Source organism: Siphateles boraxobius, unplaced genomic scaffold (genome assembly GCF_051911475.1).
Source record: "Siphateles boraxobius isolate OS27281-9 unplaced genomic scaffold, OSU_SipBor_1 46, whole genome shotgun sequence".
NCBI lineage: Eukaryota > Metazoa > Chordata > Actinopteri > Cypriniformes > Leuciscidae > Siphateles > Siphateles boraxobius.
Window position 1 is genome coordinate 11,141,659 of NW_027509097.1, and position 25,478 is coordinate 11,167,136.

Here is a 25,478-nt window from a genome sequence, read left to right on the forward strand (position 1 = left end):
CACATATATTAATTAAAAGAACATAATTATGCAAAGTTTAAGTCATAATTTGGCTCTGAAATCTTGAGAAAGGACAGTAATTATACCATGCATCATTTATACTTGCGCAATGAATCAATACAATAACACATGTAAATAACCAACCATTTGTTTAATAATTAATAAATGTTTTGTTTTGCTTTTCAAGAGGGTAAAGGACATATTTAAAATGTATAAAATTGTTTTGCTCAAATAATTAATCCAGAATTTCTATGAGTATTTCTAATCCTATAGTTTAGCTGCAAGTACAAGACGTGCACTCCTTTTGTCCAGTCAACAGTTGCCCCATGCCACTCTGTGTGTTTGGATGATGGTTGTTGGAGACTTCCAAAGGCTTCAACTGTGGAAAACATAGACATCTCTCACACACACACACACCTCTCCCAAAGTATGAAGATATACAATTCTCTGAACTGTATAGGCTGGCTTTGATACATCCTCAGTACATTGAGTTTAACATAACCAGTATATTGGAGCAAAATATATCACTGGAGTGCTTTGCTGGACAATAATCATATCTCTGACTTATTTCAACAAGTGAGTGCATTTGGTAAGACCTGAAACATGACATAACATAAACAGTGAATATATTTATTATGGAAGGTAATTAATGTTAACAATAATTATTACAAAAGCAATATCACTATTCTACTATACTCTGGCCCGGCTCTTGTACCGAGTCAGACTAATGAATGGGAGACAGTTTTTTTCCCTTTAAATTTTAAAATATTTTCCAACAAGATGTACATACAGTTCATAACTTTTTTTTAAAGAATAAAATAAATCTTAAGTTCATTCTGATGTTAATGGAAGTTGTCTGATGGATGACTTGAATATTTAAAGCAGAGTGTGGACCAAGTGTTTCTTTAATTCATACATTTGTCAACAGTGCTGATTCAGACAATGAGAAGTACTTGATTACTTCACCCAGGGTCTGATTTCTCTTTCTTCAAATGCAAAGCGGAGGACAATAACTCTACAATAGGGTTTCCTTGAGTTCACTAAGACAAACAGGATTGCAATTTTTCAACATAACTTGTCTTCATATTATTAGTAGCAATGAATTGTCTTTGAGCATCCACAGGCCTCTTTTTAAAGAAACCCCTACATAAAAATTAGGCCACAGCAAGAGAGTACCTAGATTGCACCAACATAACCACAGTGGATAAATGTATCAAACAGCCCTGGGAAGTGTCTCCGTTCCCTCCCCAGGTTGTTTCAACACTTGTGTATGGTCATTGAAGCTTAGCTCTTTTTGAGTGTCCTACAGAACCTTGCCATGTGAGGAGCAGTTTTTTTTCAGCAAAGTAGTTCTGGACGCTCCTCAAGCTTTACCTAGTACTATCTCGACTCGCCATCTTTATGAGTGGTAAAAAGGGCCAAGTCTCCAGCCCCGCCAAGTCTGGAGCCACGGGGAGGAGTAGAAGATCTGTTAACAGAAGGAATGAGAGGTGGTGGAGCCCCAACTGACAATGCCCCAACTAGACCTGGATTCTTGGTTAGAATGCCATTAGGTACATGAGAGTGTGAATGCAGAGGTCCAAGTCTAGAGTAGAGGCCAGGGTGATGTGATGCTTGTGCTCCAGCTGGATGGAGATGAGAGTGAGACAGTAGCCCTGCGTGAAGCTGTTCAAGGTGGGCAGCATGAGACGGGCTAGGAAGGTGAGGGCCAGACAGATGCGGATGTGGATGCATCCCAAAGTACCGTGCTCTCTCAAAGTCTTCCCGCAGTATCTGAGCACGTTGTTCCTCATCAAACGGGTTGGGCATCAAACCAAACTCTGACCTGCCTGCTGAAGCAGAAGACGTAGAGGTAGGTACTTGTGGATGGTGCGGGCTGTTCGCCACAGCTGCCGCTACTGCAGCTCTCTCAGCCTCCAAAAATCGCTGTACCTGCTGATGCTGGAGAAGTCTAGACAAGTGTTGATCAGAGCGAAGTGCAAGGTGGTGATCTGACCTCAGAGTCAATACTTCCCTGCGTTGCTGCTGTTGTTGGGCAGCCAGATCCCTCCAAGGGTCCCAGGGAAAGCTGTGAGTGGCTTGGGAATGACCTTGCGGAGGACCATGTGGATGGGGTGGAAAACGTTCAGCTGCAGCACCTAATACCAGTCCGGCTGAGCCTCCAGCACCACCAAGATAGGCATCAATGGCCCGTGAACGATCTAAAAGGGACAGATGATGATGATGATGATGGGGAGGGTGTGGAGTTGTAGGAGGAAAAGACATGCCAGGTGTAGGTGTCAATGAGAGAGTTGAGGAAGGGGTGGATGGATGGTGTGTTTGTCGACTACTGGGCCGTTCAAAGTTGTGTTGAGGTATGGCTTGATGCGGTAAGGAGATGGGCACTGGCTCAGGCTCCTCTTTACGCTCTTCTTTGACCTTGACTTGGGGGAGGAGCAGCCCAGAGGTTAAACCAAGTACAGGCTTGGATACGGGAGTTGTGGTCCGATCAGGTTTCTTTACTGGAAGCGAACTAGAAGAGGAAGAGGCTGGACCATTGTTCTCTCTTTGTGAAGAGTGACTTGATTCAGTGCTGAGTGTGTGTGGTGGCTGTCGGTGAAATAGATCCAGAGGAGAAGAAGCTAAGCGGACATTAGAAGGAGAGGTTGTGAGAATAGAAGCTGTTGAAGATCGAGGTCTGTCAGGTGCTGTGGAGGAAGCCGACGCAGGTGTCCTGGATGCAGAATGTTGTCTCTTGTCTGACTCTCTTTCTCGTTCACGCTCTCTGCTTTGGCCATCTGAAGGGACCCCACCTATGCTCAGTGGACCCAAACCATTCAAATGTGAACTGGGGGTGTTGCTGCGGTGCCTGAGGGATGGGACACCAGGTGACATTCGCACTGGTGGGCGTCCATACATGAGATTGTCTCTGTGTGAAACAGTATTAAACCATTTAAGTATGTGTCAAATTGAGAGACACAATACATAATTCACATTTGATCTTAAAAGCCTCTAATGTCAACAAACCATTTAAAGTTATAGTGAACATAAATGTATTTTGTTGTAATGTCATACCTGTCCTTTTCATCTTTTATATGAGTCAGCTCTCTTTTCTCCACTTCCTTTCCTCGATCATCTTTTTTCTCTGGTCCCTTGGCCCATGACGATCCAGAGGGGAAAGAGGCAGGGGTAACATGCAGACGATTCCATGGATCATGGGGGTTACCTAATCCTCCAACCGCACTTGCTGAGGGCTCGGTCTTGTGTCCAAAAACACTGGCCGCTAAAAGGAAAGGTATCAAATTTGATTAGTCTTTGGCTGAGAGAAGAATGTGACTGATAAAGCAGTACTTAAATTAACATTTGAGAAACCTTTTAATTAAAATGCTTAAGAAATGTAATAAAAACACATTAAGGTTAAAGCAGTGGTTCTCAACCAGGGGGCCTCAGCAAACTTCCAGGCGGGCCTTATGATGATTTAAAATGGTTTAAAATGAGACAAAACTAGCATTACAATGACACAAAATCTAAAAACACTACAAATAAAGATACATCAGATTTTGATTCACCCCGCAACAACTGTTTGTTTTTTTTCTTTAGAGAACCAGGATTTCCTTGATGTTTGGAATACATCAAGGAGCCTAATTTGAAAACTAATTTCTCAACCTGGAAATGTCATGTAAACTGGTGAAATCTTAACTTTATGGGCATTTTATAAATTAATATCCATAAAAATCCATTTTCTAGTAATGCCAAGCTCTATAATATTTTATTGAGTAACAATTGTGAGTCAAACTTATTTTTTTTTTTTACAAATCTTTATCAAATGAATCACAAAAAAGTGATTTTCAATATTTTTGACTCCAGGGCTAAGAGCAATCCTACTGATTAATATATCTTCATAAAAAAAAAAAACAGCAAGACAAACCTATTGTGGGGCTGCCTAGGCCTCCAAAGGCACCAGAACCCAGGGCTCCCAAAGAGGAGAAGGGAGGTGAACGAACATATGGTTCTGCAACAAGAAACGTAGCTGTTAGTGATGATGAAATCAGACATCATTGCTCTACTAAAAGAGAAAATGATGCTCTACAAAGCTAGCGAGTGAAGCAAGCCTGAAGAACAGAGCAACAAGAGCAGCATGGGTAACATTGGCTTTTGATGCCCCTACTTTCTCAGAGACCGTCTCTTACCCAGATGTGCTGCTGGGAGGAAAGTGTGGGACGTTGATGGAGACATGAATGGTGTGGAGGACGGATTGACTCCACCTGAGAAGACATAGGTCAACTCAGACAAAAGCTTAAACACCCATAAATGGACTACCATTGAGTGTTGACATTTAGCCAAGTTTGTGCCTTATATACTTCTTAAGTCTAATTTAAAACCTTTGTATGACAGCACAGTAGTGCTCAAAAAATCCTTCAGTAGTGCTGTCGAAGTGTATTGTATCTGAAAACTATTATTTAGGTGGAAACAACTCACTTCTACAGCTTAAGAATAATCACAGGCTTATGTCACCTGCAAAATTCCTGAATTGGTTGGAGCAAGTGTAAGGAGTATCACCCACCAGCTGCTGCAAATAGGCTTCCTGGCCTTGTAAGATCATGATTTGGGGTAAGGGGACCACCAAGTGGTCCTAGACCTCCTAGTCCACCAATACCAGGGCCAGGGAGTCGAGGCAATGGGTCATTACGGAAGTCAAGCTTTTGTGGATCAGCGTGCATAAGCTGAGGAAAATGGTGACAAAGAGAAGGTCAACAGGAGTCACACCACTGTCTAAATAACATTTATAAAATCAAATGTTTCATTGTCAAAAATTTGATTCTATATTAATATACATTTTTATAAAATACTATTAAATATTTCAACCAGTTGATAACCCATTTTTTTAAATGAAAACACAGATGAACGCAAAAACCTTGACTTTTTCTTGATGCCTTAGAATCATCCAAGCCACACGGACATGCATAGCGCACCATTTTCCAGGTTTCTGTAAAGAGACCGTCTATGTCCAGTTAGAAAGGAATTCCCCGCTACTCATTTAGAGGTCAACAACTAAAATAAATCAAGTAAAAAAACAAAAGAGAGTAAAACTTACATTACTGACTTTTGGTGGAGGTGCAAATGGGTCAGTTAGCTGTGGACAGAAACACAAACACCATACATTATTCAAACTAAAGTTTCTTGATAATGATGTATGATACAAATGTACATGATACAACATCTTTACCCTTGCTTTAGGTTGCAGATGGGGCGGTACAACTCCCAAACCAGAAGTCATCTCTGGAGCAGCTCCCTGAAGGGCAACAAGCTGTCAATAACAACACACTATTCAAACCCACTTCAAGGAGTCACAATAAAAACAGGGCAAAAAGTGGCTGAATTGGTGCCATTGCTGAAGCGGCTGAGAAGGGTCCGCTGTCATTCTAAAGGCAGAATCACTGATGCCCCGTGTTGTTTGTTTTGACACGCGAGGCTGCGCGCTTCACCGACAGCACATTACGCAGAGAGCGCTGACATTTCAGAAGCGCATTTAAAAGACAGACAGCGAAATGGTATGAATACAGAACACTAGATTCTGCAATGTCATTATAAAGGAATTAATTTGCTGACTAGATGCTGCATTAGCAGAGAAGGAACAGCAGTATGTTTGTTTGCCGTCAAGGCTGAGAGGACGCTAACATTAGTAGTACGGTATTATTAGCGGTTAAAACAGTGTGACAAAAATAAATCTAATCCGACCCAAATGTTTGTCCGGCTGGTCACTTTTATGCATTTATTAGCCGGTGAAATCGCTATTTAAATCTATTGACGTGAGAAAGCAAATTGATATGTTCATGCAGCCGACAGAAGAAAAAAAAGGAGGAAAAAAAAATCAGAAACGCATTCGATTTCAGTTTTTTTTTATCATCACTGCAATACATAGTTTGTTATTTTGATTAGATAATCATCAAGTGTTCTAAAATAGAAGCAGATTAAGTGCGAGGCTATAGATGTAATATTCATTTATGTCATTTCAATGCTATGGCCTTTGTGTAGATATTTAAAGATGGCCATCTTTAAGCATGGTGGATTTATATGAAATGGCAACACTTTACAATACGATTCTATTTGTAACATTAAATAAGGCTAATAAATGATGTCCAAGTATTGTTCATTGTTAGTTTGTTAATTTCAACATTTACTAATACATTTTTAAATTAAGTTAATTTTTATTTGATCTGTTAACCATAGTTAATGCGCTATGAACTAACATGAATGAAGGTACAATTATATAGCTCAAAAATTAATACATGTTGTGAAAGTGAAAGTGACACGTGATGGCCAAGTATGGGTAACCCATACTTGGAATTTGACCTCTGCATTTAACCCATCCAAGTAAGTGCACACACATTAGGAGCAGAGTAGGGAGTAGTGAACACACACAGCAAACGTGGATACACGTTTGCAGCGGGCAGCCTTGAGTGGCGTCGGGGAGCGATTGGGGGTTATGTGCTCAAGGACACCTCAGTCATATTCCTGCCGGTACTGGAATCGATCCAGCAACCTTTGGGTCACCAGTCCAACTCTGTTACCATTAGGCCATGACTGCCCCCAAAAAACACTAGTTCATGTAAGCTAGCGAATATACATCCTTGTTAACAACTGGGACTTGCAAAGTGTTAACCATGACATTTACATTTAGGTTTCTAGGTTATATAGCTAAAGAGAAACACATTTGACCTGTAATAGTATTTTTGTTTAAATTATTTTCTGTAGAACTTCTCATCTTAATATATTCATATTTATGTATTTATTTCATTTAGCACATTTTCATGGTTCAGTCCTGTTTTTGTTTTTTTTGCTCACCTGAAAAACAAAGCACAGTCTATTTAATTTGTATCTTTGCTCTATAGCAATTGGCGGCCCGGAGGCAACCTCCGAGTGGCCCAGCCTGTGGTCCTGCCAAAAACGCACATTCCTACGTAAATTCATACAGTAGTACAGACCACATAGCCTAGCAACACACAAACAATGCAGTGTGCCGGTAGTAGCCTAGATTACTATCAATATGTCTTCCTCAACACTGAAACGTAAAATTGCCAATGAAAACCGTCAGTTTAACCCTACCTGCTGGGCTGACAAATACTTGTTTATTTTACCGTCACATCCATCGCCAAACCGATGTGTTTTTAATTTGTAATGAGTGCGTTTGCAGTATTCAAAGATTACAATGTGCGGAGGCACCACGTTGAGAAACACCAGACTTTCCACACCAATTTTCCCAAGGGATCTCAAGAGAGGGCTGCAAAAGTGCAGAGTTTGATTGTATCCTACAACTGGAGTAGTACTACCATGGTGCGGTCATTCACAGCCCAAGAGAGAGCTACCACAGCATCCTTTCGTGTTTCCTAGATACTGGCAAAAAAAGAAAAGGCCATTCACAGACTTTGAAACCATGAAGGACTGTATGCTGGCTGTCGTAGATGAAGTGATAAATGACGATAAAATTAAAACGAGCGTTGCCATGGGCGTCGGAAGCAAAAAAAAATGTGGTTGGGACATCCTCCAGATTTCTTTTACTGGAGTAGATTTAGGGGTGTTCCCGAAGACAAATACCTTTTCTAAAATCTCTATGCAATAATGAGTGAAGTGAATGAGTGAGTAAAAATTAAACGAGTGCAAATCCATCTATGCGTGCATCTCTAAGAAAGCAGAGCTTGGCAAGAGTAATATACACTTAAATAGGCTACTACATCATATATATGTTCTACGATATGATATTGTAAATTGTTGTATGTATATTTAAACGATTTAAGCCTTGTACAATATGATAGGCTACTCGAATGAATGGAATAAGCACAGCACCGTCACAAATCAAACAGCGTGTTAATTGCCGTCTCTGCACATCTCCGTCTCAGCAACCAAACCAGCTCTAATAGCCAATAATCAACTAAGATTCATTTGCATTAATTAATTACTACTTAATATTTATATTTAAACGTTTTAAACTTTGTATGATCTGTATTCTAACTGTTAGTTCCAAGTTAAACTGGACCTTTTCGCAACTGATTTGAGCACAGGCCGAATGCTGCATCTCCCGCACAAATCACGGATGTGATGACAGATTTCATTGTGAGGTTGAAAAAGAACTTTGCTGGTCGATTGGATGGATTTGTTCTGCCCACAGAGGTGGCTGTTTTTGTTCACAGTTGCAATAAAAGGGGACTTATCCGCCAGAGCAAAGAAAGTGGTCCCTTCCATTGACGAGGGGAAATTCACACTCAAACTTGTTGACATGCAGTCATCTGTAACCATGGCACAGGAGCTTTGCACTAACGGGCCTGCAATGTTTTTGACTGATGTCAGCGTACATCAGTTCCATAACATTAAGAAAGTAGCGATCGTCATGCTCAGTATGTTTGGATCAACAACATACACATGTGAGTCAAGTTTTTCACACATGAACTCCATAAAAAGCAACTCTCGTTGCTTTTTATTTTTATACATTTTTATGTTCCTGGGTCAAATTTAAGCAAGATGTTTATTTTGTTTCAAAACGAAAATTAATATTATTGCTAATAGCCTACTACTGTGCACTATTTTGTTTTATGCTCTTTGTGATCAGATAGGTCCGATATGTAACCTAGGTAGGCCTAAGCAAGAGGTGCCTAGGTCAGTGTTTTTTTCTTTTGTAAGGGACCGTTCGGTATTTATGGAATGGACCACCGGAGGAAAATAGGGGAGGGTCATGTCTTTTTATTCTTTGTTGAGGGGAGGCTCATCCAACTTTTTTTATTCTGGGGGGAGGGTCACCCAACTTTTATATTCATGAAAACAGCAACATTTCAAAGTGGCTCGTTTGGTGCATATTTTTCCATGTAGCTCCATTTAGCTCTCTCAGTCTCGGCCCCCCCGTCACTAGCAGATGGGAAAGATAAAGTCCAGTTTGGCGCTGTTTGAAAGTGCGCGCGGGCACCATGTCAGAACAGAACGCCAATGAAATGTTTACCCTCCAAAGCTTTAAAGTACGATCAAATAATTAACTTTTGTGATTGCGAATAAGTGCATTGTCCTGTGAGTGTAACTCTACCGCTGCATTAACATGTGATGTGAACAGTACGTCGAGTTTTACAGTATCGGGACTTAAGCTTTGTGTATACTTTCGCCTGGCTCCGCAGCGCGAGCCTACGCTACCTGCACGCGCTCCTCCCCAAACGGACGAGGCGTTTATACTTGACACGCTCGCCGTTGTACTATTCTTTGAAACGACAGGAGGCGAATTATGGCAAGCCGTTTTAACTTTTATTCATTTTCAGGATATGAATTCTTGATATCAACAATTCAATTTTCACTAGTTAAAATAATGGTTATTAATATCAGGAATTAGATTTCTACTAGTAACAATGGCAATTTTTGATAGAAATTACATTTCCACTAGTAACAATGCTAATTCTTGATATCCACAATTAAATTTTCACTAGTTAAAATTATAATTCTTTATATCAGCAACTGAATTTTCACTAGTGAAAAGTCTCCATAGGCTGCCATTCAAAATCAATTGTGGATATCAAGAATTGATTTCTTACTAGTTGAAATTCCAATTTCACATATCAGAAATACAATTCTTACTAGTAAAATCCTTTATTTTTGATATCAAGAATTCAATTGTCACTAGCTGAAATGTCTATTCTTGATATCAACAATTGAATTGCTACTAGTAACAATGTTCATTTTTGATATCAATAATTCCATTTTCACTATTGACAATGTTAATTTCTGATATCATGAATGTAATTGTTAATAGTAAGAAAGCCATTTTAGATATCTGAAATTATATTGATATCAGAAATACATTTTCAGATATCAAAAACTAACATTTTTACTAGTAGCAACTAAATTGTTGATATCAAGAATAGACATTTCAACTAGTGACAATTGAACTATTGATATCAGGAATTCATTTTTACTAGTAACAATGTAATTATTGATATAAAAAATTATATTTCTACTAGTAAGAAATCAATTCTTGATATCAACAATTAATTTTGAATGGCAGCCTATGGTGACATTTCACTAGTGAAAATACAATTACAGATATCAAGAATTTGATTGTTGATATCAAGAATTCTATTGTTGATATCAATAATTAAATTGCTGATTTCAAAAAAGTAATTGTTGATATCAATAATTAAATTGCTGATATCAAAAAAGTAATTGTTGATATTAACAATTGAATTGTTGATATCAACAATTCATATCCTGGAAATGAACAAAAGTTAAAACGGCTTGCCATAGGCGACTGAGTAATTGCCATCTAGCCGATCCAGGAATCAGCGGTGAGAAGAAGTACACAGGTGAATGTTTATTTTAGTACACTTCACCAAAACCACACTACATTGTGTAAAGCAGTAAACCTCAAGATTATTACTTGTTACATTAGAACAAAATAAATGAATTTGAGAACATAATTTACAACTAAATTAACAATAACTTACATATTTTCTAATTTCACTGAACATTTTCATTTAGTCTCGAGAATTTTTTTTATAAAACATGGACCATAATTAAAAGGGCTTATGTCTGCTATTGTAGGCTCATTTTGTAAATTTAAGCAACTACTAGACGCACAAATTGTGCCTGTGATGAGACGTACATCCTCGGCCAGATTTGGCTCGAAGTCGTGCATCTTCAGATGCGTAGCCGCGCGCGCAGTTACAAAATCTGCCGTGCACACAGCCAAGCGAAATGGGCCCTTGCGCTTGTGCGAACGGGGTGAATATAAACCAGAAGGCGCCAGAACTGCAGCTGGTAGAATGTGCGCTGTAGCACGATACTACCATATTTTTTCAAAAGCAGATTGTGGAGACATTAAATCATCCACGATCAAAAATCGTGATATCGCATAAGCACAAGTATAAAACGACTGTTATCATGTCTGAAAACAAACACAAGTAACGGAGTTTACAAAACTCTATCGCACGCAGTGGTAGCCTACATTTATTCATCGCACAGACAAATCTTTTCGTAGATAAATGTCGCACTGTACAGCCCTGTACAGGACCCTTTTTAATGAACGTTTGGTGTAGGTCTACTAGGCATAGAGATATCGGAACATCTTTGCCAAGCGCAGACCAGTTCATAAGTTATCAATAAATTAACGGGGAGGGTCATGCCTTTTTTCACAATCATTTTGGAGGGTCATAGAAAAATGTATTGCTGGCGAAGGGAGGGTCATGTCTATTTTGACTATAGATCTCAAAACTCCAATTCTGTTCAGTTAACTCTTTTATTGTTTTTTTTATGCACCTTTTGTGCATAAACTGTGCAAACTGACCAAAGTTAAAAGAGAAACAATGAATAAACCTTACATGTTTTTCAATAAATTAGTTTGTGTTGGTTTTAAAATTTCGCCGCTGAAATGACTGGCCCAGCTAACCTTCTTGGTTTGAAAATCTGGCCAAACTGAATTTTGTAATTGAATAGCCCTGCTATTTAGTATTTATCTATGATTGCAATCTGTTTATGCAGATGCACTCCCCTACAAAATCACCCCAATCATTCTAGAATGATTAATTATTTTTAATGATAATTACATCTGGCAAAATTGTTTGAATCACGCCATATATTGCAGAAAAACTAAATATTGTTTTTTTCCAATATCGTAGCCCTACTTCACAGGTGGGTCATTAATAAATTCCTTTCAAAGATGCAGTTTAAAAATGGCCAATTAAAGAAAGAGTGGAAAATGGTATTTTAAAAACTACATTTTGAATGTTTATGCCTTTATGTTACAAATCACGAGACTTTAATACTGTATTTAATATTTTAAATACTGATGAACCTTATTTTAAGATAATTATAAATGCATTAAATACCACTGAACTTGTGTGACATAAATACTATATTTGAACTATGGTACAAAGCCATTTATGATGTCAACCGTTCATTTGTGTAATAACTTTCATGCTAAATATATGTAGCAACAGTGAAGGAACACACTCAAACTGAAATAACCATGCATGCACATTACTGTTCAAACGTTTGGGGTCAGTAAGATTTTTCTATGTTTTTGAAAGACGTCTCTTATGCTCAACAAAGATTGCAATTAGTTGATTAAAAGTACAGTAAAAAAAATAATATTATGAAATATTTTTGCAATTTAAAACAACTGTTTTCTATTTTAATATATTTTAAAATGTAATTTACTTCTTTGATGGCCAAGCTGAATTTTCAGCAGTCATTACTCCAGTCTTCAGTGTCACATGGTCCTTCAGAAATCATTCTGATATTTGGTGCTCAAGAAACATTTTTCATTATAATTTACCAATATTTAAAACAGCACTTCTTAATATAATACATTTGTTGGGGATTCTTTGATGAATAAAATGTTTTTAAAAAAATGTGACATATCTTTAATGTATGTCACTTTTGACCAATGTAATGCATCCTTGCTGAATTAACGTATTAATTTTGTCTTTTGAACAGTAGTGTACATTATAAGCAAAATATGCTACTTTTTTTGCAGTGGGCAGATAGAACATTATTGGCTTTCCATGATCACTGGATATTGTGGTAATACACAATCATTCTTCACCTGTTTTAAATATTTATACACAGAGCTTTAAGGTATCAATATTCAAAACACGGACCAAATGACAAGCAACTCTTACCTTAGGCTGAAATGCTCCATGCAATGAACTGAAAGGTCCTGTGGGCGGAAGAACGGGCTGTATTCCGGGCACAGATGGTGGGTACTGAGGAAAAAACTTTGCAGGAGAGGAAAGAAATTAATAATAATCACAAACTAGAAATAACGTGTGTTTTCTAGAGGCCTTAAACCCTGCTATATTCACCGAAAGTTTGAAAATTGCCCCACATACAACACTTACTGGGTGTCGAAAGAGACTGTCTATTTTGCCTGGATACTTCTCATACTGAAAGACAACAACCACAAGAGAAATGTCAAAGTATGAAATGCCATAATCAACCACTTTCTGAAATTAGCCATCCATGGGCTATAGTTGACCCCTCACCATTGGTGGTGGTGCAGCTGTGGGATGTAAGAAGTGTTGGTGAGTATGAGTGTGCTGGTGCTGGTGATTGTGCTGATGGAACTGGTAGGCCATTGGTGGGATAGACGTCTGGGCCTGCGAGGATCTGCTACCCGTCCCAGAGCTCGAACTTGAAACAGACGGTCCTCCAGCTACAGAGGCAACATTTGATTGTGTTAAATCCTGATCTGTTAATTGAATAGAAAAGAAAGAACTTCATCGTTCTTAACAAGAACATACACGCTTCGTTTCTATGAAGATTTTACCGACACACGTGAAATAACAGCTGTTAGCATTTTATAACTATCTGTAGTGTATCGGTTAGTAAACTTTACCTGATGACGGGTGGGGTGACACCTGCATTAGTGGAGGAGGTGGGGGAAGGCTGGGGGACGGTGTGAAGACGGCACCAGGACTTGGTCGAGAGGATGGTCTTACTGTCCCCACACCCCCTGGGCCTCGAACTAGGGACACACTTGTAGCAGGAGTCGGGGGTCTGATTGATGAAGAAGAGGCTGATGAAGATGGAGGCTTGCCTGAGGTACTGCTCCTGATGGAAAACCAATGTCACATAACATATTTAGGGAATACAATGTCTATTATATTAATAACTTAAGTCAGAAAAATAACTTAAGTCAGATTGCAAGAGCTGTGCAATATGATAGGGACCATCTAATGCATGTAAATAAATAAAAAATCACCATAAATTCGATGGGTGATAGATTGATGCCTGAAACATCAGTATTTATCAGTATCAATCATTCTGCATAAGTATCAATTATTTATTTTATTTGGGGCCAGTTATATTTTCTTATGTTTTTGAAAGAAGTCTCTTACGCTCACCACAGCTGCATTTATTTGATCAAAAATAGAATAAAACAGTAATTTGTGAAATATTATTATAATTTAAAATGCCGGTTTTCTATTTTAATATATTCATTTTAAAATGTAATTTATTCCTGTGATGGCAAAGCTGAATTTTCAGCAGTCATTACTCCAGTCTTCAGTGTCACATGATCCTTCAGGAAATATGTTGATTTGCTGCTCAAGAAACATTTCTATTGTCAATGCTGAAAACAATTGTGCTGCTTAATATTTTATTTTTCCTGAAGGATCATGTGACACTGAAGTACTGAAAATATTTTTAAAAAGTACTTATCCATGCCAAACGCATTAAGTACAAATGATTTAAAAGATGTAGGCCTACACTACTTTTCAAATGTTGGGTTGGTAAAAGTTTATGTTTTTCAAAGAAATCTCTTATGCCCACAAAGGCTGCAATAATCAAAATATTTGATAAAACATGCAATAAAAGTAATATTGTAAAATATTATTACAATTTAAAATGACTTTAATACATTTTAAAATGTAATTTACTGCTCTGATGCCAAAGCTGAATTTTCATCAGCCATTAATCCAGCCTTCATAATAAAAGTGTGCAGTATCAACATAATTATCTCGTAAACATTACTTTGTTTCCAGGTGGACTGGAAAAAAACACCCGTGTACCCTTTACGGAAGCTGTGTCGAGCCAGGCAAACACATTGAAATATTTTGTGTACAATATGGATTAGAACAGTGGTTCTCAAACCTGTCCTAGGGACCCCTCGCCACTGCACATTTTGCATGTCTCCCTCACCTAACACACCTGATTCAACTTATCAGCTCATTAGTACAGACTGCAAGACTTGAATTAGGTGTGTCTGAAGAGGGAGACATACAAAATGTGCAGTGGTGAGGGGTCCCTAGGACAAGTTAGAGAACCACTGGATTAGAAGTAAGTGAACAGACTGTAGGTGTGCCGAGATTATACTATTAGCTTCAACAACATGGTTGATTTTTAGAAGGCTTAACACATTCAAGTTAAAATACACAGAAATGCTGTTTCACTACACTGACCTGTTGTTGCTTCCCATTGAGTAGATCGATTGTGACTTTCCATGGAAAGGGAGGAAAGGCTTGTGTTTGTGCTGTGGTGGGCTAGGATCATGGCGGTGATGGGGACCACCATTTCCATTACGCTGATCAGGAAGTGAGTTGGAGACAGAAGCAGTGGAATGGGCTGCAAGGCTAGGCAGAGAGGATGAGGTAAAGATGGGCTCAGGGTAAGGCTGCTCCATGCTCCTCTCCTGACTTCTCTCCAGGCCAGAGACCCGGGGTGTGACTGACAGAAGGGGTATTGAGCTATTTGATGGCAAGAGAGGGCAACCGTTGCCCACAGCAGCGCTTGCAGAGTTGGAGTTAACTGCTTTGGAAAAAGAGAGAGCTACAATGTAATCCATGTAATACTGCTTTCCATGCATGACAACAAAATAATCCAACAATTTTATGCAAGAATACACAAAAGCATTGTTCTTCATGAAAAAATATCTATGTGTCATTTAAATTGCATATGCATTTTAATTCATGATGAACACCATTGCTCAATTCGAATCCTTAAAACATACAGTATATATTAGGGGTGGGAATCTCTAGGCACCTCACGATTCAATGCAATAAGATGATTAATGCTAAAACACTTGCGGGCGAGACCGCACATTGTAAGCGTAACATCGAGCAAAGTACATATCCTGTGCAATGAAGCCCGCGATTGCACTTGTAATTCGCTTCAACCTTTTCAAACTTTATAGAAGATTATTTTATGGAAGATTAGAGGGTTTTTGTGTGTGTGGAATAGAAATCAAGCAGAATACAGCTGTTTCTAGAGCGCACACAGTCCCATCATCACGCATTTCCAGTTAAAAACGAAACTCAGAATCAATTCAAATCGTCAAAGAGAGAATCGATTTTTTTCTCCCACTCCTAGTATGAAAACCTGCCCCCCCAGCAGATATTTACCTTCTCTTGTGCAGACGATGAATGCTGGCTCCAGATTGTCAGAAGCCTAAATAATAGCAAGAGAAATGTCACTAATAAAAACACAACAATCCATAAACGCAAAATCAGGTAAACAAAGAAAGGTTTTTACCTTATCTCCCGATTCACTCTCTGTATCGCACTGTGGGTTAAAAAGAATTAAGTGATAGCAGTACAATGATACATTTCCGTGTTTATGATATAATTTATGACATGCAAACAAACCAAAACATACACTACAGTACACTACAAAAGTTTGCTTTTAGTTGGCTAAGCAATCAAATACACAATAACAACTAATTTGTATTCGATAATATTTATTTCCTATAATTTCCTTATGACAATTTTATGATTCATGTATGTACTACAAAGACTTGTGCAGTAAGTCATTATGGATTATATACAATACAAATATATTTTAGTTTCTATACTGTAGTAAAGGCTTTGTCAATCAGCACTGCATTATTCATATACTTTACTATATTAAAAATACCCCGAGATGGCTTGAAAAACATACAAACCATGTATTGTCGCAATCGTTTATGGTCTTAATGTTTCATCAGTCTAAAAGTTTCTGTTTTTTATTCAGCTACAGCAATATCTGGATGCATTTTTTAAAGCCACTTGAAGGCATGCCTACAAGGTTAGCAAAAAAAAGTGTAATGCCTGCAAACGCTGTGGTACGCAGGGAAGGAGATCAGATGCCCTTTTTTTTAATGGATGTCAATGGAGGAGAGGCTTCACAACGTTGAATAAACAGCTTTTGTGGGAAAACTACATTAAATGAATCAACAGCCCACCGGCTAATCTTCAACACGTTTGATCTATTTTTTGGTATCCGCAAACAATGCATTGACTGTCGCACAACTATGAACAAAATTCAATGATCTCAGTACTGTAATGTGATTGGTTATCAAGGCTGTAATGTGATTGTTTATCAAGGCAGCTTTCTCCAATGGTAGAGCCATGGACCCTGTATCTCCCAATAATAAGATCATCTCCGTTATTACTTGTATGAGTCTGTTTTGGACTTTCTACGAGAGAGCGCCCTTCGGCTTATAGTATGAATAATAAATACTATAAGGGGATGAATTTATGTGGTAGTGGTAATGGTAGTGCATGTGCAAAATATATGTATTTTAAAATTCTGAAAACATTTCAGTCACATTTATGGGCAGCAAGAAAAACACAACACACGGGAAAAAACAACTTACAATGTATCCTGTCTCCATGTGATTCCCAGATATCTGAAACCGACATTTGGAAAAGTCAAACCATGGCGAAAAGAATACAGTGTAGCAAATAAATATATTTATTTTTATCTTGCATTAAAAGGGTCGGCTGCTAGTAGTTAGTTACAGGCTGACACATAGGTCAGACTAACTAATCAGCCGATATTTGGCCATTATGAGATTACTGCAATGGCTGATAACCATGTACACTTTGATTAACAGAAGTGGCAGTTCCCCCTGGCATCATTTCTGAAATCGACACATTGCCAATTTTTGCTGCCTTTGAATAGCATAAATAGACACATGTACACACACTGGCCAGTGGTTACCCTACTCTCCAGATATCTGTACAGAGTCTGTACCGCAGTCTTCTAACAGCTACTAGGACAGCGAGAAGCATATGCACATGTGATGCAAATTTTGTTTAGACAAATCACTGAGTCTAATTTCCTGAGTCTAATTTCATTACTGCTAAATATTAAAAACGTTTTTTTTAATTATACCCAACTGGTTTATCAGGTCAGAAGCGCATCTACACAGGACTATTCTAGAAATGTTTGCTGCACCATAAATATTGCAGTGATATTTTAATGGGCGTTTTCAGATACTGGATTTTTTTTTCTCAACTAAGGTGTGCTGAAACTGCAGTACTAACCTTAGCATCTCTATTTCTCTTCAGTTTTGATTTGATCTTCCTGCGCTGCTCCCAACTGTTGGTGTACCTAGCAGGAGGTCCTTCCTCCGGCTCTGACAGAGGCCCTCCGTTTTCATCTAGACCTCTCTTTCTTTTGCTTCCTCTACCCATCAACAAGCCAGATCGCTCTGGAGGCTTTAGGTTACAGTCCATCTATCAAAGTAACACAGTAAAACATGTTAGAGCAGCACATTTTCAAGCTCTGTACTTTGACTGCTTTAATTCAACCCACTGTGCTTTTATTTGTTTGACACAAATTACACTATCGGGTATTATTATTTTAAGTATACTGTATAATTAAAGCATATTATGTCCAAAACTTATTATGAAAAATGTCACAACTTTTAATCTCCATGCAGTAATGCAACATTTACTATAGAGTAGTGAAATATGGATAAGCACACAAACCTCCAAGGCCTCCAGGCTTATGAAGCTGGCTATGGCGAATCCATCGATGATATCCTCCTCGCAAGATACCGATTCTCGCTTCCTCCGACGCGGAGGCCGGTGTCTGGCCCCAGGGAAGCCGGGTCTGCATTCTCCTCCGTTGGCACGAAGCAGGGAGTCTCCTCTGCAGAGTTCTTGGTCCGAGGCCGAGGATGGCGACGAGGCCCTGTGCTCCGCGAGATCCGCTCTCCTCCGCCGCCGCTCTCGGTCACGCTGCGAGCGGGAGCGGCGGCTCTGCCTGAAGCCTCCGCTTCGACTGGGACCATCCATGTCAATGTCCGTACAAAGGCACTTGTTAAAAACACACCCTGGTCCGGCCTGGGAGACTTTACAACTGTTACTGAATAAAAACCAACGCCTCCAGGACCAGTGCTCTGGATCTCAGATGTAATTGTGGTTTAAGGTTTCTGTCTTATAATTTAATAGAGTCCAGTGGAAGCTGTATGGTGCGAGCACACTGCAGTCTGAGTTCAGTCATGTCTGGGCATCACCGGGCCTGTTTTATCCAATAACACAGCGATTATGAAAGCCTCTAGATAATCCACTTACTGTCTTTCTGTCAAGACATTGTCACTTTCATCTGGGGAAGGAAAAAAGGAGAAACTACCCATGAGTGGCGCAGTCGGGCTTTTAAAGATCCAATATGGCTGTTTAAAACTAAGAAAATATGTTGGAAACAACTGGTTTTCTTTATATAGAACATTCACTAAAAGACTAAAAAAACATTTTTTTTTACTAAAATTACAAACTATAACTATAATATGTTAATGACATGAGAATATCTGCCTAAAAAATATGATACCTTGTAAGTTAGGGCTGAGTTTTCGTTAGTAAACTTTATTAAAAGGTAGATGATCTGTACAAATGCCAACCGTGGCGCAAAAAGATCCTTATAAACTAAAATATTTTGGCCAAAGTCTTTTTTTCTCAATCTGAAGCAGATAAATCGGTTAATGAAGCGACGAGTTAAATCGCTCGATGTTAGCTTGCTAGTTAGCTAACGTTAACCAGGTTAGGATCGTGGATTAAACACTCGCTTTTAAACGACCGAATTCGTAACATTTTAGTTTATTGTACTACACATGACAGTATTAGAATTATGCGATTGAGATGTTGCCAATTATTCAACGATTATTATATATCCGGTGTAAACAACCAGGCGAGCAAACACCAGCCAGCGTTACGTGAACCACCTTACCACATATCAAATGTCATTTTAAAAGATCAATCACTCGTTTTACAATTATCTAGCTCGTTATATCTCTTCAAAAACATCAGTCGAGGGGACCCAAGGCTATTTAATATGGCTCCAATTAAACAAGCTAACCATGTAACGTTAGCCTGTGCTTCGTTGACACCCCACCTTGCACTTTACATTTAAAAAGGAAAATAAACGAATCACTCAGTTCAGTACATTAATGCAACCGATGAATGTAACACGGATCTTAGCCACTTGTTTATTTGCGGATTTAAAAACAAAACCGGCAGCTGAAACAACATACTATCCCTTCAGTTTTCTTTAACGAGCAGAGGAGAAAAGAGGACACTGTGCGATTGGGCTTGAATCTCAACTGAACTATAAAACCTTTTCCCATCTTTTTGCTCGAAACTAACCGACTCCGTCTTGCTTTACTAACGATACTCAAAGGCACAGACACGAACAAAACAACGACAATATTTCCAATTACACCCACCACTCGCGCTGTACAGAGGGCCATTTTCCTCTGGCTTCTGCTTTCGTCCGAGCCTCCATTTAAAACGATAATAATATACAACAGGCCCCGAGGCCTCGGTCTGGAGTTGCTCCGTCAGGGATGTTGAGCGCAGCCCCGTCAGCGCAGGCTGGGCTCCTCCTTCCGCGGCCCGCTCTGTGATCCACTGTGTGCGGTCAAGCTGGAGATTTCGCCGGTGTCCGCATTAGGAGCTATTTTCTTTCTCAAGTGTATCGTGAAAATGGACCTATGAAAGTTTGCTTTTCGTTGCGATCGTCAAAATGGAATAAATAGATTTCTTCAGTTTATTTGGGAAGCTAAAACATACATGAAGCCTGGGTGGATAACCCGTAGCAGTCAAACTGCATTGTGTGCTTCTGTCGGGTTTTCTTCCTCTATTGGTTCACTGAAGACAGGCTGCACTGAATGCGACGACAGTACTGCCATCTACTGTCATTGAAGGTCATGAACGATAGTAAGTGCCTTGTATTTACAAAATTTGCTTATCGTATTTGCTTATGGTTCAGACGTTCAGAAAAGGTCCTGGTCCTGGCAGTAATACACATTTGTTCTCATCATCCAAACCAAGTGTTTTAAGTGTTGATATTCAGATATTTATTTCATTTAAACTTTACCATTTGCCATCCTATTTGATATATGTATCAATAACTTAAACGTGTTATTTTATGTTTTTCTTGGATATTTTACTTTAAAATTAGTTTTTTTTATTTTTGTTGAGATTTTCTTTAATGCAACTATACATGATGTTTTGTATTACTGTGTATGCATTTGTTTGTGTTTCCTAAGTAACATATGCATACTAAACAGTGCAGAATATATCAAATTTGCATTGTAGAATACATCCAGACCAAAATAAATAAATGGTATGTGCAGTGTAAGAGGTTATAGGGAATTTAAAAACATACAAGTGGCATTACAAATGTTTTTTTAATTATTATTATTACGTTAAAAAGTGATTATTTGATTTTACATAAAAAAGTGAGGAAACTCGTTGCCTTAAAAATATTAAGTAACACTTATTTACACTTATTTACTTTAATAATAATTGCCTTAAAAATATTAAATAAATACACTTAATTTGTAATTGAAAAAAATTGAGTTATGTGAACTTGACAGTTCCACATAACTTAATTTTTTTAATTACACATGAAGTTTATTTACTTCATAATTTTAAGGCAATGGGTTTCCTCACTTCGTTTAAGTTAAGTCAACTGATCACTTTTTAAAATGTATTAAATATGAATTATTAATATGAAATGTATCTATCAAATTAAAGATTTTACCAATATTTTCAAGAAATGTATCTGTGATTTCATACGATAAAATAACATATTTCCGTGTAAGAAGAACATAATCAGTATAATCTTGAATTTGATTAATACAATAACAGTACACTTTTATAATAAACAAGTTATAAATGCCCCTTTTTTATTTGAATACTTGAACAGAAATTGCATAACAAAAATGCCAAGGCTGTACATATAAAATATCTAAAATAAATTAAATATATTTAAATAGCTTAAAACTACCAAAAATAAAAATAAATACAGGGTAATAAATAATAAATAAAGTAATTAAAGCATTTTTATTTCACAAAATCTTAAATGTATTAAATAAAGAGGCAGTTTTCACAGCACTTATGTTTGTGCTCTCAATAATAGTAACTATGTAATTTTCTAATTGTTTCAGGACCAGATAAAAAAGAGGTTTCTGATTGCTGAATATGCACAGATGAATATGAAACTTAACAAGTATAATCCAAGATTAATAATGTATAATTACAAAAAAACTAATATAACGGTCATATAGCAATAGAAAATTGCAGAACAATTTGTAATTTTAGTCAAGTTTAAGTTTAGTCAGTCATAAATGTAGGCTACCTGTTGTTTGTTGAAAAGTATTGTATGACGCATTTCCTGTGACGTAGATCTTTACAAAGGAAGTATTGACATTCATATGCGGAAGGAGCTACACTGGGGAAAACAATCGGGTGGATCGACGAACTGTAACTTTGAATAAGGAATAAAAGAAACAGACGACGGCGTGATATTTGGCCTGTTCGAATACTTCTGTCTCTGGTGGACGTTTTCCACATAAAGAAAAGGCAAGGTAAAAACGATAGCGATAAAGGCCTCCAGCTTTTCTTTCTTTTGACCTCATTATTATTTATGTTATTTGGGAAAAGTCCTGGTGAATTATAAAAGAATAATACTTTTAATATGTTATTTTTTAAAGTTTGAGTCTGGTTTATCGGTGTCCTTTCGAGTCAGTCACAGGGTGTAAGTTATAGTGCTATATGGCGTTGTTCATTGTCATTAACAGTATCATGTATAAGCTAAATATTATGGAGTGTTCATTTTTTTCTCTGTCCTAAATTGAGAAGAGAACAATATGACAGCAATTACAGTTGGGGTGATTTTAATTTGAGACTAGCTATAGAAACCACTTGTTCACCTATGACATTCCTGGAAGAATGATGACATAGCATCACGTGCCTGAGAATCACTGTCATTAAATCACAAATGGAAATATGAATTCCTATCTGTGACATAATTATCTTTCTGTATTGTTCTTTGAATAATTTATCTGATTGTGGAAACCCTTGAAGGGATAGTTCAACCAAAAAATGTAAATTCTTTCATTACTCACACTCATGTCGTTCCAAACCTGTAAGACTTTTGTTCATCTTCGGAACACAAATGAAGATCTTATTGATAAAATCGGAGAGCTTTTTGGTTCTCCATTGACAGCAACGCAACTACCAATTTGACGCGTCAAAGTCAAGTCCATAAAGAGATCATAAAACCAATCCATATGAAACTAGTGGTTTAGTCCAAATTTTCTGAAGAAACTTATATGCTGAACAGATTTAATTTAACGTTAGGTTTTATTCACATATAAGCATTAGCATTCATCAACTCACACATTAGTTGTGGTACAGTGGTAAACAAGCTCAAGCATGTTCGCTTCATGTGCGAGAACCAATGAGGTTCGTTCTTGTGTTATGCAGCACGTTTGAGCTTCCGCAAGAGGTCCGTACTCACGCCTCAAGCAGGTTCGGTTGAGCTTCTGTTCATTTTCGCTGATCGATGTTTATGTGTCGTTTGGAACAACATGAAAGTGAGTAATTAATGACGGTGTTCGGTGATCTATCCCTCTAAAATGTATCCGTTAAATTTTCCTTCAAACGCCTAACAATCTGGTCTCTTTTTTTCTCTCTTTTGTATTTGGTCATGTCAGATGGAGTTCCTGTTTGGAAAAAGAAAGACTCCGGAGGAGATGCTCAGACAGAATCAGAGAGCACTAAATAGAGCCATGCGAGATCTAGACAGAGAACGCCAGAGACTGGAGCAACAAGAAAAGAAAATAATTGCTGACATTAAGAAAATGGCCAAACAAGGACAGATGGTTAGGAGAGTTTTAATTTGATATGTCTTTGTTACTGATATGTACATGAAGTGTCGCTTGAGTGCAAGTAATATTCTTTTACCGATACCGACAGGATGCTGTGAAGATTATGGCTAAGGACTTGGTCCGCACAAGACGATACGTTAAGAAATTCATAATGATGAGAGCCAATATTCAAGCTGTCAGCCTTAAAATCCAAACCCTCAAATCAAATAACAGCATGGCGCAGGCCATGAAAGGAGTCACCAAAGCTATGGCCACTATGAACAGACAGGTATATCTGCAATAGCATTCTCAGTTTTTATTTGTCTTGTCAACAGGCAGCTGGTTGATGTGCATTTATTTGATGTGAATTATTTTTCTCTCAATGCAGTTGAAGTTGCCACAGATTCAGAAGATCATGATGGAGTTTGAGCGCCAAAGTGAAATCATGGACATGAAGGAGGAGATGATGAATGATGCAATCGATGATGCAATGGGAGATGAAGACGATGAAGAGGAGAGGTGAGAATTCCATCAGCTTATTAGGATAAATTCTGAAGGATCATGTAACACTAAAAAGACTGGAGTAATGATGCTGAAAATTCAGCTTTGTCATCATATGAATAAATATGTATAATATATATGTGCGTAGAAAACAGCTATTTTACACTGATTAAATAAATGCAGCATTGGTGAGCAAAGGAGATTTTTCTTTCAAAAACATTAAAAAAAATCAGTACTAGTGTAGCTCCATAACAGAGATGTCTCTATACCAGACTTCACGCTCTCCTGACATGAACTCTTTTTGCTTCAAATGCAGTGATGCTGTGGTTTCTCAAGTTCTGGATGAGCTGGGTCTGAATCTGTCTGACGAACTTTCAAGTAAGCCAAAAAGACACGATAGAAAGAATTTTCTATCGTTCTCATATTAACCCAAAGTCGTTCTCATATTAACTTTATTTCATTCAAACAGGCCTGCCTTCTACTGGAGGGAGCCTTTCGGTTGCAGCTGGGAAGAAAGCTGAGCCGCAGCCTACGCTGGCAGATGCTGACGCTGACTTAGAGGAGAGGCTGAACAACCTCAGGAGAGACTGAGAAAGACTTTCAGTGAAGGTTTACATTCAGATATGTTTGTGCAAAGCTCGCTTCACTGAAATGTAGACTGATGCAAAGAGAGAGGATGTGAATGCTGTCTTTTATTCCGACATTTGACGCTTTAATGCGTCCCTTTTGTTTTTCTGTCCTCTTTTTATGACGTGCTATATAAATGTTACCAAACACGTAACCCAAATGAAGATGCAATGCATCAGACTGCTCCTTCTGTTAATACAAATCCATTTAAAGGTGATAAAATCAACAAAGAATCTGCTTACCCTGCGATTCCAACTTTTCCTTTTGAGGAAGCCTTAACACTACTTCATTGCTATAAAATTTGGCTTATCACACATCATCTCTTAATTCTAATAAACAGATGGTGATACTAATCTTTTATATATATATATATATATATATATATATATATATATATATATATATATATATATATAATGTGTGTTGGCAAAATGGAGTCACTCCAAGGGTATAATCAGAGAATTCTCTTTGAAATACCCGTGCTATTATACTATCATTATCTTCTAATAATATTTTTATTGTGACCTTTTAGTGGTAAATACTTTGATATAATAAATGTGGTGGTATATATACGGTATATTTGTTTCTCAAAGCGATTGACCTCTAGTCCCAGGCCTGTTCAGTGAACTATAAACCTTCATGAACTCTGAAGTTTGTGCAAGGCAACGTCTCACAATAACTTTTCATCTTCCAAAGCTTCTTTTGTGTCAGAATAATCTAAAGAAATATTAGAATGTTATCAATGTATTTATCTCATGGTGAATCAAAAGAGGTGGTATATTTTGGAGAGAAAAAAAAATCTTATTTTGGAATTTTTTTTTTTTTGGTCAATAAACATTTTTCACATTTGAGTTTTGTGGTATTTGGTGTAACACTTGCATTACAATGGCCGCCCATCAAAATGTTGCACGCATGGGTAATTCTCACAAAGTCGTCTCTAGGTTCTGTGGATTTAAAAAAAGTAACAAATGACTTCATTTTATGG

General features: G+C 37.8%; 2 protein-coding genes across 17 annotated transcripts; one reads left to right on the forward strand and one right to left on the reverse strand.

Moving 5' to 3' along the window:
• Positions 1-132: 132 nt before the first annotated feature.
• fbrs (fibrosin) lies at positions 133-20,365 on the reverse strand. Of its 16 annotated transcripts, none has more exons than XM_077200756.1 (19): positions 19,934-20,356; positions 18,201-18,819; positions 17,754-17,945; positions 17,081-17,113; positions 15,979-16,008; positions 15,849-15,894; positions 14,910-15,258; positions 13,346-13,560; positions 12,993-13,198; positions 12,849-12,893; positions 12,630-12,725; positions 5,207-5,272; positions 5,075-5,113; positions 4,895-4,966; positions 4,544-4,703; positions 4,170-4,244; positions 3,908-3,991; positions 3,055-3,262; positions 133-2,908 (listed from the first exon to the last, which is right to left on the reverse strand). In XM_077200756.1, exons 2-19 carry the CDS (start codon positions 18,507-18,509, stop codon positions 1,381-1,383), a joined length of 3,753 nt encoding a protein of 1,250 aa, XP_077056871.1. In that variant the 5' UTR covers positions 18,510-18,819; positions 19,934-20,356; the 3' UTR covers positions 133-1,380. The 16 variants fall into 16 exon arrangements, with proteins under 16 accessions (XP_077056871.1, XP_077056878.1, XP_077056874.1 ...); XM_077200763.1 differs by having other exon boundaries at positions 12,993-13,162; positions 19,934-20,348; XM_077200759.1 differs by having other exon boundaries at positions 5,207-5,287; positions 12,993-13,162; positions 19,934-20,348.
• A 1,561-nt stretch (positions 20,366-21,926) lies between these two features.
• chmp2a (charged multivesicular body protein 2A) lies at positions 21,927-25,344 on the forward strand. Its single transcript, XM_077200773.1, has 6 exons — positions 21,927-22,081; positions 23,213-23,380; positions 23,475-23,654; positions 23,754-23,884; positions 24,183-24,244; positions 24,336-25,344. Exons 2-6 carry the CDS (start codon positions 23,213-23,215, stop codon positions 24,455-24,457), a joined length of 663 nt encoding a protein of 220 aa, XP_077056888.1. The 5' UTR covers positions 21,927-22,081; the 3' UTR covers positions 24,458-25,344.
• The last annotated feature ends 134 nt before the right edge of the window (positions 25,345-25,478 follow it).

Excerpts from the sequence above, each read along its gene's own strand:
- fbrs (XM_077200753.1), bottom strand. The coding sequence starts at position 18,509 with ATGGATGGTCCCAGTCGAAGCGGAGGCTTCAGGCAGAGCCGCCGCTCC. Across the intron at positions 17,946-18,200 it reads TAAGCCTGGAGGCCTTGGAG|ATGGACTGTAACCTAAAGCC; the intron begins GTTTGTGTGCTT and ends TTACTTTGATAG. Across the intron at positions 15,259-15,848 it reads CATCGTCTGCACAAGAGAAG|CAGTTAACTCCAACTCTGCA; the intron begins GTAAATATCTGC and ends CTTTTTCCAAAG.
- chmp2a (XM_077200773.1), top strand. The coding sequence starts at position 23,213 with ATGGAGTTCCTGTTTGGAAAAAGAAAGACTCCGGAGGAGATGCTCAGA. Across the intron at positions 23,381-23,474 it reads TGGCCAAACAAGGACAGATG|GATGCTGTGAAGATTATGGC; the intron begins GTTAGGAGAGTT and ends CGATACCGACAG. Across the intron at positions 24,245-24,335 it reads TCTGTCTGACGAACTTTCAA|GCCTGCCTTCTACTGGAGGG; the intron begins GTAAGCCAAAAA and ends TCATTCAAACAG.